Consider the following 15,011-nt stretch of genomic DNA (forward strand, 5'->3'; position numbering starts at 1 on the left):
AATTCACAACCTACAATACCCTGGCTGGAATAATTCACAACCTACAATACCCTGGCTGGAATAATTCACAACCTACAATACCCTGGCTGGAATAATTCACAACCTACAATACCCTGGCTGGAATAATTCACAACCTACAATACCCTGGCTGGAACAATTCACAACCACAATACCCAGGCTGGAACAATTTACAACCACAATACCCAGGCTGGAACAATTCACAACCACAATACCCAGGCTGGAACAATTCACAACCACAATACCCAGGCTGGAACAATTCACAACCACAATACCCAGGCTGGAATAATTCACAACCTACAATACCCTGGCTGGAATAATTCACAACCTACAATACCCTGGCTGGAATAATTCACAACACACAATACCATGGCTGGAACAATTAATTCCCACAAAACCCTGGCTGGAACATTTCACAACCACAGTACCCAGACTGGAACAATTCATTCCCACAATACCTTGGCTGGAACAATTCACAACCACAATACCATGGCTGGAACAATTCATTCCCACAATACCCTGGCTGGAACAATTCCCAACCCACAATACAGTGGCTGGAATAATTCACAACACATACAATACCCCACAATGGCTGGAACAATTCACAACCACAATACCCTGGCTGGAACAATTCACAACCCACAATACCCTGTGGAAAAATTCACAACCCACAATACCCTGGCTGGAACAATTCACAACCCACAATATCCTGGCTGGAACAATTCACAACCCACAATATCCTGGCTGGAACAATTCACAACCACAATACCCTGGCTGGAACAATTCACAACCACAATACCCTGGCTGGAACAATTCACAACCATAATACCCTGGCTGGAACAATTCACAACCCACAATATCCTGGCTGGAACAATTCACAACCACAATACCCTGGCTGGAACAATTCACAACCCACAATATCCTGGCTGGAACAATTCACAACCACAATACCCTGGCTGGAACAATTCACAACCCACAATACCCTGGCTGGAACAATTCACAACACATAATACCTTGGCTGGAACAATTCACAACCCACAATATCCTGGCTTGAACAATTCACAACACACAATATCCTGGCTGGAACAATTCACAACCACAATACCCTGGCTGGAACAATTCACAACCCACAATACCCTGGCTGGAAAAATTCACAACCCACAATACCCTGGCTGGAACAATTCACAACACACAATACCCTGGCTGGAACAATTCACAACCCACAATACCCTGGCTGGAACAATTCACAACCCACAATACCCTGGCTGGAACAATTCACAACACACAATATCCTGGCTGGAACAATTCACCCACAATATCCTGGCTGGAAAAATTCACAACCCACAATACCCTGGCTGGAACAATTCACAACCCACAATACCCTGGCTGGAAAAATTCACAACCCACAATACCCTGGCTGGAACAATTCACAACCCACAATACCCTGGCTGGAACAATTCACAACCCACAATATCCTGGCTGGAACAATTCACAACACACAATATCCTGGCTGGAACAATTCACAACCCACAATACCCTGGCTGGAACAATTCACAACCCACAATACCCTGGCTGGAACAATTCACAACACACAATACCCTGGCTGGAACAATTCACAACCCACAATACCCTGGCTGGAACAATTCGCAACCCACAATACCCTGGCTGGAACAATTCACAATACACAATACCCTGGCTGGAACAATTCACAACACACAATACCCTGGCTGGAACAATTCACAACACACAATACCCTGGCTGGAACAATTCACAACCCACAATATCCTGGCTGGAACAATTCACAACCACAATACCCTGGCTGGAACAATTCGCAACCCACAATACCCTGGCTGGAACAATTCACAACACACAATACCCTGGCTGGAACAATTCACAACCCACAATATCCTGGCTGGAACAATTCACAACCACAATACACTGGCTGGAACAATTCACAACCCACAATACCCTGGCTGGAACAATTCACAACCACAATACACTGGCTGGAACAATTCACAACCCACAATACCCTGGCTGGAACAATTCACAACCACAATACACTGGCTGGAACAATTCACAACCCACAATACCCTGGCTGGAACAATTCACAACACACAATACCCTGGCTGGAACAATTCACAACCCACAATACCCTGGCTGGAACAATTCACAACACACAATATCCTGGCTGGAACAATTCACAACCACAATACCCTGGCTGGAACAATTCACAACACACAATATCCTGGCTGGAACAATTCACAACCACAATACCCTGGCTGGAACAATTCGCAACCCACAATACCCTGGCTGGAACAATTCACAACACACAATACCCTGGCTGGAACAATTCACAACCCACAATATCAACAATTCACAACCACAATGGCTGGAACAATTCACATCCCACAATACCCTGGCTGGAACAATTCACAACCACAATACACTGGCTGGAACAATTCACAACCCACAATACCCTGGCTGGAACAATTCACAACACACAATACCCTGGCTGGAACAATTCACAACACACAATACCCTGGCTGGAACAATTCACAACCCACAATACCCTGGCTGGAACAATTCACAACCACAATACCCTGGCTGGAACAATTCACAACACACAATACCCTGGCTGGAACAATTCACAACCCACAATACCCTGGCTGGAACAATTCACAACACACAATACCCTGGCTGGAACAATTCACAACACACAATACCCTTCCTGGAACAATTCACAACACACAATACCCTGGCTGGAACAATTCTGGATATCAAACTATCGGTCCTCCCTGGAACATCAAGATGTTTCGGTCCGTCCAGGACCATTATCAAGTAACTTTTCGGTCCAGGGAGAACCGAAACGTCATCTAAAGTTCCCTCTCTGAATTGTAGGTTAGATACAAATCAAGGGACCTTGCTGGAGGACACAATATCGTACACAGTTCTTACGTTTCACTTATATATTGCAAACAAAATTGCAGAGAAAGTCACTAGAGCAAAAAGTTGCCACAATAGAGCTTAATCATCACTTGGATTGACCTTATAGAGCTCTACATAGAGCAAGAAGTTGTCCCAGGTGGAACTCTATACCTGCCTTTTTTTCTCTCCATTTTTAGGAAAGTTGAGATTCGGTTTTTGACGGCTCAGTACAATGGGCAATAAAGGCAAAAATAGTGGTATTAACATGGTGTGTGAAACTATCTGCCTCGAGTCATGGAGGATTGGATCTAAGTTATGTAGTTGACAATTCTTTTATTTCGATTCGCGAGTCATGTTTAGCAACATTTGTCTTGGAGTCATCGCTGCATTTATGGCGTTATATGAGTTGGCGTGTGAAGGGATTTTTAAGTAAAGAATATGTGGAGAAATATTGCAGTAGGCCTACTGGCCTATACTAAAGAGGTATGGGCCAGTATGGACCGGTATGGACCACTAGCAAAGCAATTATGGCCCTTGCATATTCTTTGGCTTGCCTCCAGAATTGCTAATATGAAGAAATGACATAGGTTACAGACCTTTTTCTCTGTGTAGAGTTTTAATCATAACTCTAGCTCTATATAGAGCGATATATTGTCCCAATAAAAACTCATTCTCAAACCTATGCCTTCTGTTTACAATTGTCAATAGTACTATACATGAATCTAGATTAGTTTATAATCATTTTTAAGCAAATTAGGAACGGGTACAGAGGTGGCACTACCTATAATATAGCTTATAACTCAATGCACAGTCCTCCATTAACAAAAAAATAATAACAGCAGACACTACGAACGATAATGGAAAACTTTGATAGGCGCTGGACGCATTTAAACCCCAAAATGACTAAGAATTAAGGAATATTAGAAAGGGGTGGGAAGAGCTGCTGTTCACTGGGTTTCTCGTTGGCCAAAGGGAGGACTCCAGCGTTGACAGCTGGAACTGGATTTACCAGCAGTTCTTCCACTGAATTTGAGTTTATTGGTGGTAGGGGTCGTATGGGGCGAGGGGTGGCCAGGTCCACTGCTTGTAAGATAGTGGGAGGAGGTGGGGAAGGTGGGGAAGGGAGAGAAATAGGTTTGGGTGCTTGGGGACGGGGTGGAGGTGGAGGGGTCATGCCCAGGATGGTGTTGGTGATGGGGTTGGGTAGTGGGTTTGTGATGGGTTTGGAAGGGGAGAATATTTCTGGTGGGGGTGCTTGTGGTCGTCGGGGTTGTGATTGTGAATTAGTAATGAGGGAGTCGGGTCGTGGTGATCCAAAACCACTGAGGTCAGATGGAGGTTTTCGAAGCTGTTGTTGTTGAAGGCGTTGTTGCTGTTGCAGCTTCTGCTGTTGTTGTTGAAGGAGTTGTTGTTGTTGCAGCTTCTGCTGTTGTTGTTGAAGGAGTTGTTGTTGTTGCAGCTTCTGCAGCTGCTGCTGTTGCAGTTGTTGCTGCAGCTGCTGTGGCCGAGAGAACTGTGGCGTTGGTCGACGTTGTGGTGTCTGAAAAAAATTTAAGTCATAAATATTATAGTTTCACCTTAAAGTGAAAAAAAAAATCACAAATTAAGGGAAACTAAAACATTTTAATTTGTAACATAAAAGTTATTTTAATTTATAATTAAAATGGACCAATAAAATATTAATAAAATAATTAATTAAATAAGAAAAAATAAAATTAATATTACTCTAATAAAAATAAATAATTTAGAAAAGAAATTAAGGAAATGATAATATAAAATAATGGGTAATTTTTAAGAAATATACGCTACGGATTTCTGTAAGCGCTAAATTAGTATGGGTACTTTAATGTTGGGAGTGATCTACTTCAAATCAGAGGGAAAAGTGAGCTCTAATTCCCTTGATCAAGAGCCTTCATTAACATCAATTAGGTTTAGGAAAGCAGTGAAAGATGACGCCATAAATGGGATCTTAAGTCAATATTGCACAAGGTTACAGTGCAATGACTTGTGCAACGTTAAGGAATGAGTAAAATAAACACACTCAGCCTCTATAAGGCGATGTTTCGCTCATGTGCGAAGATGTCAGTGCCTACAACAAGACCTGAGACTTGTGCTTTACTGTCCTGGCCTCACATACCTGTAGGATAAATAACAAAAAGGCACAATACCGTGACTGGAACGATACACAAATAACCCGCACATAAAAGACAGAAGCTTACGACGACGTTTCGGTCCGACTTGGACCATTGACAAAGTCACACTAACAGAGGAGGAGCAGGACGGCTATATATAGGCAGGAAGAGGTGGAGGTAGTAGTAGTGGTAGTAGTAGTAGTAGTAGTAGTACAAGAATTGTATATAATACCGACAGGATGAAATGACACATGCACAACACCCGGGCATCCCCACCGTAGACGTTTCGCCATCCAGCCAGCCACTGGATGGCGAAACGTCCACAACAAAGACAACCCGACGCCGCACATGTGTCTAATTTCATCAGTGGGGATGCCCGGGTGTTGTGCATGTGTCATTTCATCCTGTCGGTATTATATACAATTCTTGTACTACTACTACTACTACTACTACTACTACTACTACTACTACTACTACTACTACTACTACTACCTCCACCTCTTCCTGCCTATATATAGCCGTCCTGCTCCTCCTCTGTTAGTGTGACTTTGTCAATGGTCCAAGTCGGACCGAAACGTCGTCGTAAGCTTCTGTCTTTTATGTGCGGGTTATTTGTGTACCTGTAGGATACATGACAGTTCTTGGTAGATCGTCTCTGTGGACTACCATGTCCTCTGATAGTTGTTTCCCGTGTACTCCCACGTACTCATGCACTCCCATGTACTCTCATGCACTCTCATGAACTCCCGTGTACAACATTACCAGGGAAAAACGAAGTGTTATCATGTCAAGTTTTGGGTTCTGGGCATCTCAAGAAAAATCAAGTTGCTGGTGGTCGTCACGGCTCACAGAAGGGGTGTGGAGGTCGTCATGGCTCACAGAAGGGGTGTGGAGGTCGTCACGGCTCACAGAAGGGGTGTGGAGATCGTCACGGCTCACAGAAGGGGTGTGGAGATCGTCACGGCTCACAGAAGGGGTGTGGAGATCGTCACGGCTCACAGAAGGGGTGTGGAGGTCGTCATGGCTCACAGAAGGGGTGTGGAGGTCGTCACGGCTCACAGAAGGGGTGTGGAGGTCCTCAAGTCAGGACCCAACCACCCTCCCTACATCTCTTCCTGCAGCAGTGGCCTCTACAAGCAGGTCGACGAGGTTTTCACAGGAGTACAAATCGTCCTGGACGCAGGAGGAGAGGGACCTGGTCGTCGTCGACCTGAGAGAGAGTGGACAAGTTGCCCTAGACGGCAGAGGGTCATCCTAGGTCACGCAGGGCTGGTCAGAACACTCAGTGGACCAACGTTAACAAAACCAGATCGAAGCAACACATGCAACATCCGAACCAGAACAACAGGATCAGGACGTTCGTCGAGTCGTCGTACAAGTCGTACACGTCGTACACAGAGTAGTAGTCATAGTAGTCCATGGACGAACACTCTACACAATTACATTCGTATACCATTTTTTTAATTCAAAATACGTGATTATTGAGAGCAATAGAAAATAAATGAATACGTAATCAGTGATACAAAACATAGGCTGGGTGTAGGACTAAGGCCTATTGAAATGTTTCTGAAGCTGCCGTAGGCACTGAACTATAGTGGAATGTTTGATGATACCCTCATTACTTGGGTAACAGTAACTCCAGCACTGCTGGAAGGTAACTTTGAGGCTGTCGTAGTTACTGTACCATAGTGGAATGTCTGATGATACCCTCACCACCTTGCTGAAGTCTACCAGCTAAGATTGACACATTTTATGAGCTGATGTACGTAGCCCATCCTGTTCAGTTAGGTTAATATCTTAATTTCACAGCCCATACCCACCCTGTGGGAGGTAGTCGAAAGATTACAGAGGTACATAATGGGTCCAGGGACTGTACCTCAAAATTACAGAGGTACATAATGGGTCCAGGGACTGTACCTCAAAATTACAGAGGTACATAATGGGTCCAGGGACTGTACCTCAAAATTACAGAGGTACATAATGGGTCCAGGGACTGTACCTCAAAATTACAGAGGTACATAATGGGTCCAGGGACTGTACCTCAAAATTACAGAGGTACATAATGGGTCCAGGGACTGTACCTCAAAATTACAGAGGTACATAATGGGTCCAGGGACTGTACCTCAAAATTACAGAGGTACATAATGGGTCCAGGGACTGTACCTCAAAATTACAGAGGTACATAATGGGTCCAGGGACTGTACCTCAAAATTACAGAGGTACATAATGGGTCCAGGGACTGGGCCCCAAAGTTTTGATACCTAAACAAGGTACAAAGGTAATAAGCTCCAGGTAGATCTGGTCACAATCATGACCAAGTTACAAGGTAATGAACTCCAGGTAGATCTGGTCACAATCATGACCAAGTTACAAGGTAATGAACTCCAGGTAGATCTGGTCACAATCATGACCAAGTTACAAGGTAATGAACTCCAGGTAGATCTGGTCACAATCATGACCAAGTTACAAGGTAATGAACTCCAGGTAGATCTGGTCACATTCGTGACCAAGTTACAAACCTTGTAATTTGCTCATGATTGTGACCATGTATGACGTGTGAATGATTCATTACCCATCCTGTATGATGTAATGTTGGTTGAGTATGATGTATGATGTAATGTTGGTTGAGTTGTTAGGGTTACAATGTAATGAGTTGAGGGTCATTAAGGCTGCATGTCACCTGTACACCACTAGTCAAGAATAACTAAAATACTGATTAATGTGATATACTGAGATATACACTGAGATATACACCTCTCAGTGTATATACACTGAGATATACACCTCTCAGTGTATATACATTGAGATATACACCTCTCAGTGTATATACATTGAGATATACACCTCTCAGTGTATATACACTGAGATATACACCTCTCAGTGTATATACACTGAGATATACACCTCTCAGTGTATATACACTGGTCCAAGTCGGACCGAAACGTCGTCGTAAGCTTCTGTCTTTTATGTGCGGGTTATTTGTGTATCGTTCCAGTCACGGTATTGTGCCTTTTTGTTATTTATTTATTTATTTATATACACTAAGATATACACCTCTCAGTATATATACACTAAGATATACACCTCTCAGTGTATGTACACTAAGATATACACATCTCGGTGTATATCTAACAAAACAAATTCCCTTCTGTGTACCTGTCACTGACCCATTGTGCCTAGTGGGCAAGCCAGGCATGTTGCCCCTTGCCCTACCTGCTTCCCTACCTGCTTCCCTACCTGCTGCCCTACCTGCTTCCCTACCTGCTTCCCTACCTGCTGCCCTACCTGCTGCCCTACCTGCACCTGGATTATACTCACGGGTCTGATTATAGGAGATATGAGGTTCTGTTGAGGTGTGGGTGACTGTGGTCTGAGGACTGGAGGTGCTGGCCGACGGACCTGACAGAACAACAATGGAAAAAAACGAATTAGCATACAGATAGGAATTGCTCCTGTCCGGCTCTCAGCCAGACAGCCTTGCGACGAATAACCCACGTGGGTTTAGCTTTTAACGTGGATTACTAAAAATATATCCATAATAAAAGCATTAGTCGGGTGTATTCCAGCTGCTGCGTGATCCAATACCCGTATGGCATAATCCCAATCCCCTCTACCTCAGAGCACGCGATTGGAATAGTGGGGTGTATGGCATAATCCCAATCCCCTCTACCTCAGTGCACGCGATTGGAATAGTGGGGTGAGTATAATACACTGGTCTAAGACCAGTTTGCCATGGGTTCGAGTCTCCTTCCCCTTCGATATTTCGTTAGTAAGAAATCTTGCGTGTAGAGAGCGATGCGTGAGAGCGAGCAATAAGACGGTGTCCCGTAGCTGGGTTGGTAGCGCATTCATCTCACGCATTGAGGTCGGTGGTTCGATCCCCGGTCACTTGTTCTATCTAGGCTGGAATATTGCTGCACACTAACAGCACCTTTCAAGGCAGGTGAAATTGCTGACCTAGAAAATGTACAGAGAACTTTCACGGCCCGCATAACGGAGATAAAACACCTCAATTACTGGGAGCGCTTGAGGTTTCTAAACCTGTATTCCCTGGAACGCAGGAGGGAGAGATACATGATTATATACACCTGGAAAATCCTAGAGGGACTAGTACCGAACTTGCACACGAAAATCACTCACTACGAAAGCAAAAGACTTGGCAGACGATGCACCATCCCCCCAATGAAAAGCAGGGGTGTCACTAGCACGTTAAGAGACCATACAATAAGTGTCAGGGGCCCGAGACTGTTCAACTGCCTCCCAGCACACATAAGGGGGATTACCAACAGACCCCTGGCAGTCTTCAAGCTGGCACTGGACAAGCACCTAAAGTCAGTTCCTGATCAGCCGGGCTGTGGCTCGTACGTTGGTTTGCGTGCAGCCAGCAGCAACAGCCTGGTTGATCAGGCTCTGATCCACCAGGAGGCCTGGTCACAGACCGGGCCGCGGGGGCGTTGACCCCCGGAACTCTCTCCAGGTAAACTCCAGGTAAACGGTTGTAAATATTAGGACATGTTTCCTTAACACACCTGTTGTCCATGTTCACCTAGCAGTAAGTAGGTACCTGGATGTTAGTCACCTTGCATCTGCTGTCACTGTTCACCTAGCAATAAGTAGGTACCTGGGTGTTAGCAGACTGGTGTGGGTGGCATCCTGGGGACAAAATTAACCTAAGTTGCGGGAAATGCTCTACATAACCAGGAACTTTCTATATAGTATGTCATAGGTGTCAGCTATGGTCTGTATAAGTTGTATCATGTACTGGTAGAAATAAAGATTATTATTATTATTATTATTATTATTATTATTATTATTATTATTATTATTATTAGTAGTAGTAGTAGTAGTAGTAGTAGTAATAGTAGTAGTAGTAGTAGTAGTAGTAGTCGTAGTAGTAGTAGTAGTAGTAGCAGTATTAGCTGGATATATAACATATAAGCGAATTACGAACACTCACCTGCTGCGGGCGGAACTGGGCGGGCGGGGTGATGAACGGAGGTCGTGGGCGCGGGCGTGGGCGTGGGCGTGTAAACAGGGGTCTGAAGGCTCCGAAGAATATTTCAGGGGGTGATGGCAGTTCGGGGAATCTAAACTGTGCTTGTATATGTGAAGTTGTGACCATCACAACCACCACTGTCACCCACACCTGGAAAACGACCGGCAGAGGAGTATGAGAAGGAAGGAGCACTGCAGGAGGTCTACTGGTCCATGCTAAGCAGGTTAAGCCATCAGTTAAAGCTGGTATTGCAGAGGTACTGGATGTAGACACAGGTTGTGTATTAATGGTAGACAATACCGACAATATAAAGAATTAGACACATATGCAACATGTAGGTATATTTATTTGTAGACGTTTCGCCCATCCAGTGACTTTATCAATACAAGATGGAAAAAGAATAACGTTTTAAGACGTCAGACACAAGCTGACATCTATCAGCACATAGTTAATTAAGAAAAGATTGTCAGCTCAGCCTGCTGATTAGCGCTTAATGACACCTGCTGACAGGTAAGTAGGTAAACACACACACAGGAGGGGCCAGGAGCTATGAATCGACCGCTGTAACCACAATTAGGTGAGTACACACACCTGGACGATCTTTCAGGTCAATTTCGGGTCACTTTTTGCCCTCTCACAATTTTTCCGGTCATATCACCCTCGTTTCCCCTCCCTCCCTCCCTCCCCTCCCCTTTCTCCCCTCTCTCTCTCACCTTTCACCCCTCCCTGCCCCTCCCTGGGTAGCCAGTGCCCCACCTTCACTCACCTGAGTGCTAGCTATACCCATTGACCTAACGTCCACTCTAACTCCAGTGCCAACCTGCAACTGTGGTTGTTTCAGTTGTGGTTGTTTCAGTTGTGGCTGTTTCAGTTGTGGTTGTTTCAGTTGTGGTTGTTTCGGTTGTGGTTGTTTCAGGTGTGGTTGTTTCAGTTGTGGTTGTTTCAGTTGTGGTTGTTTCAGTTGTGGTTGTTTCAGGTGTGGTTGTTTCAGTTGTGGTTGTTTCGGTTGTGGTTGTTTCAGTTGTGGTTGTTTCAGTTATGGTTGTTTCAGTTGTGGTTGTTTCAGTTGTGGTTGTTTCAGTTGTGGCTGTTTCAGTTGTGGTTGTTTCAGTTGTGGTTGTTTCGGTTGTGGTTGTTTCAGGTGTGGTTGTTTCAGTTGTGGTTGTTTCAGTTGTGGTTGTTTCAGTTGTGGTTGTTTCAGGTGTGGTTGTTTCAGTTGTGGTTGTTTCGGTTGTGGTTGTTTCAGTTGTGGTTGTTTCAGTTATGGTTGTTTCAGTTGTGGTTGTTTCAGTTGTGGTTGTTTCAGTTGTGGTTGTTTCAGTTGTGGTTGTTTCAGTTGTGGTTGTTTCAGTTGTGGTTGTTTCAGTTGTGGTTGTTTCAGGTGTGGTTGTTTCAGTTGTGGTTGTTTCAGTTGTGGTTGTTTCAGTTGTGGTTGTTTCAGTTATGGTTGTTTCAGTTGTGGTTGTTTCAGTTGTGGTTGTTTCAGTTGTGGTTGTTTCAGTTGTGGTTGTTTCAGTTGTGGTTGTTTCAGTTGTGGTTGTTTCGGTTGTGGTTGTTTCAGTTATGGTTGTTTCAGTTGTGGTTGTTTCAGTTGTGGTTGTTTCGGTTGTGGTTGTTTCAGGTGTGGTTGTTTCAGTTGTGGTTGTTTCAGTTGTGGTTGTTTCAGGTGTGGTTGTTTCAGTTGTGGTTGTTTCAGTTGTGGTTGTTTCAGTTGTGGTTGTTTCAGTTGTGGTTGTTTCAGTTGTGGTTGTTTCAGTTGTGGTTGTTTCAGTTGTGGTTGTTTCAGTTGTGGTTGTTTCAGTTGTGGTTGTTTCAGTTGTGGTTGTTTCAGTTGTGGTTGTTTCAGTTGTGGTTGTTTCAGTTGTGGTTGTTTCAAAAGTTGCTATAATTATTATTGTTTTCAGCATATAGAGATGTTGGAGCAGAATAGGATGACAATGAGGGTGTATAAGACTTGGGATGAAGGAAGGAGGGGTAGGGGATCGAGGGAAGGAAGGAGGGGGTAAAGGTTTTGTGTGAGAGGGGCTTGGACATCCAGCAGGCTTGTGTGAGCGTGTTAGAGCGGAGTGCATACAAGGGGCTTTGCCGGCATGGTAGCATTTATGAAGGGATTCAGGGACACTAGTTGGCAGGACTTGAGTCCTGGAGGTGGAAAGCACAGTGCCTGCACTCTGAAGGATGGTTGGGAATGTCATGTAAGTGGGAACACCAGCAGTGTTGCTACACTATTCTATATGACAGTGCTGTTTGTCTAGTACATCTCAGTACACCTAAGTAGAACTAGGCGAGTACAAGCATGCAGGTCATTAGTCATTTCAACACAGGAAAGGTCACCTGGGTCACTGAAAGGTCAACAAGCTGAAAGGTCAGAAATTCATTTTTATTTTTGACCTCTTACGAGTTTTGTAACCAGAGATTTATTGTTATTATTATTATTATTATTATTATTATTATTATTATTATTATTATTAGTAGTAGTAGTAGTAGTAGTAGTAGTAGTAGTATTAAGTGTAGTTATCGTGTGATTTTAGTGATTGAGCACACACACACACACACACACAGACAGTAGAGCCAGAAAGGAGTTCAGAAAGCCGGAATGGAAGGGTGCACCAGCAAGTGCTGGATACACTACACACAGAAGAGGAGGAGGTGAAGAGATTTCTAAGTGAATTAGATACCTCAAGGCAGTGGGACCGAACATCTCTCCGTGGGTCCTGAGAGAGGGAGCAGAGGCGCTATGTGTGCCACTGGCAACACATCTATCAAAACTGGGCGACTACCTGAGGTGTGGAAGACAGCAAATTTAGTCCCAAGTTTTAAGAAAGGAGACAGACAGACAGCACAAAACTACAGCCCACTGTCACTGACATGTATAGTATGCAAAGTCATTGAGAAGATTATCATGAGAAGAGTGGTGGAGCACCTAGAAAGATTGAGTTTATACACGATAACCAGCACTGTTTCGGGAAGGGAAATCGTGTCACTAACCTACTGGAGTAAGGCAAGAGAGAGAGGGTTGGGTAGATTATATTTTCTTGGTATGTAACAAGGCTTTCGACACAGTTCCGCTCAAAAGATTAGTGCAGAAGCTGGAGGACCAGGCAGGTGTAACAGGGAAGGCATTGCAATGGATCAGAGAATACCTGACAGGAAGACATCAGTGAGTGATGGTATGTGACGAGGTGTCAGAGTGGGCGCCTGTGACGAGCGGGGTCCCACAGGGGTCAGCCCTAGGACCTGTGTTGTTTCTGGTATATGTGAATGACATGACGGAAGCGATACGTTCAGAGGTGTCCTTGTCTGTACACGATGTGAAGCTAATGCGAAGAATTCAAGTGGATGAGGATCAGGCAGAACTACAAAGGGATCTGGACAGGCTACAGACCTGGTCCAGCAGCTGACTCCTGGAGTTTAATTCCACCAAGTGCAAAGTCATAAAGATCGGGGAAGGGCAAAGAAGACCACAGACAAAGTACAGTCTAGGGGACCAAAGACTGCAAACCTCACTCAAGGAAAAAGATCTTGGGGTGAGTATAACACCGAGCACATCTCCTGAGGCGCACATCAACCAGATAACTGCTGCAACATATGGACGCCTGGCAAACCTAAGAACAGCATTCCGATATCTCAGTGAAGAGGCGGGCCCAGGAGCTGTGAATCGACCCCTGCAACCGGAAATGGGTTAGTACAACCACACACACACATTCCTCTCTCTTTCTCTCTCTCTCTCTCTCTCTCTCTCTCTCTCTCTCTCTCTCTCTCTCTCTCTCTCTCTCTCTCTCTCTCTCTCTTTACAGTACTGTATTTTCCATTTATATTTCTTCTTTCTTCCATCTTTCTTCTTTTATTTTCTCTTCTCTTTCCATTCACTACTCTTCTTATGTACTCACCTGTTCGTACTCAACTATTTGTACTAAATATTTTCCATTAACCTGCTTACTTATGGTTGCAGGGGGTCGAGTCTCAGCTCCTAGTCCTACTAGCCTCCTGCGCCCGGTCATACCTAGCCTTAAAACTACATACGAAGCCTTCCTTCTGCCTCTAACACTTGTCCGTCCACTTCCTGGCCACCATGAGGCTGAAGAAATACTTCCTATCATCCCTGTGAGTAATCTGTGACTTTAAACTCCTCCTGTGCCCTCGTGTACCTCTTTCCCGCCTCTCGAAATCTTTCTTCCAGTCAACCCTGTCAACTCCTGTGAAAATTTTGCATGTTGCTATCGTCTCTTTGGCCACTTACCTTTTATATCCTACCTCACTCCCCCTCCCACCCTTTTCCAATATATCTATCCCTACCCATCCTTCTATCTTACCCATCTTACCAAAGACTCTTGTCATAAGAATCGAAATCATATCTCCCCGTACCTCTGTCCAGTAAAGTCATTCAGTTTAGTTTGAGTTGCCCGTCTTGTCAGCTCTTCCCTAGTTACTGGACTAGTTCTCTTGCAAATCTCTGCACTTTCTCTAGTTTCTAAAAATGTTTTGATCAGGCACTTTGTGTGTGTGTTTGTTTGTGTGTGTGTGTGTGTGTGTGTGTGTGTGTGTGTGTGTGTGTGTTTGTGTGTTTGTGTGTGTGTGTTTGTGTGTGTGTGTGTGTGTGTGTGTGTGTGTGTGTGTGTGTGTGTGTGTGTGTGTGTGTGTGTGTGTGTGTGTGTGTGTGTGTGTGTGTGTGTGTGTGTGTGTGTGTGTGTGTGTGTGTGTGTGTGTGTGTGTGTGTGTGTGTGTGTGTGTGTGTGTGTGTGTGTGTGTGTGTGTGTGTGTGTGTGTGTGTGTACTCACCTCACCTAGTTGAGGTTGCAGGGGTCGAGTCCAAGCTCCTGGCCCCGCCTCTTCACTGGTCGCTACTAGGTCACTCTCCCTGAACCATGAGCTTTATCATACCTCTGCTTAAAGCTATGTATGGACCCTGCCTCCACTACATCGCTTCCCAAACTATTCCA

The 15,011-nt window shown here is 44.6% G+C and overlaps 1 protein-coding gene and 1 long non-coding RNA gene across 2 annotated transcripts in view; both read right to left on the reverse strand.

The window, feature by feature from the left end:
- Positions 1–2,406: 2,406 nt before the first annotated feature.
- Positions 2,407–15,011, reverse strand: part of LOC128703432 (uncharacterized) — a 62,481-nt gene continuing 49,876 nt past the window's right edge. The window contains exons 3-5 of the mRNA XM_070104585.1: positions 10,033–10,221; positions 8,394–8,474; positions 2,407–4,483 (exon numbers count right to left, since the gene is read on the reverse strand). Coding sequence (XP_069960686.1) covers positions 3,854–4,483; positions 8,394–8,474; positions 10,033–10,221 — 900 coding nt within the window. The 3' untranslated portion in view covers positions 2,407–3,853. The remainder of the gene's footprint in view (positions 4,484–8,393; positions 8,475–10,032; positions 10,222–15,011) is intronic.
- LOC138855416 (uncharacterized) lies at positions 4,693–7,535 on the reverse strand. The gene is made up of 2 exons (XR_011394654.1): positions 5,696–7,535; positions 4,693–5,080 (listed from the first exon to the last, which is right to left on the reverse strand). It is a non-coding gene; the product is annotated as an uncharacterized lncRNA (long non-coding RNA).

The sequence above is a fragment of the Cherax quadricarinatus genome, chromosome 93, assembly GCF_038502225.1.
Source record: "Cherax quadricarinatus isolate ZL_2023a chromosome 93, ASM3850222v1, whole genome shotgun sequence".
Lineage (NCBI taxonomy): Eukaryota > Metazoa > Arthropoda > Malacostraca > Decapoda > Parastacidae > Cherax > Cherax quadricarinatus.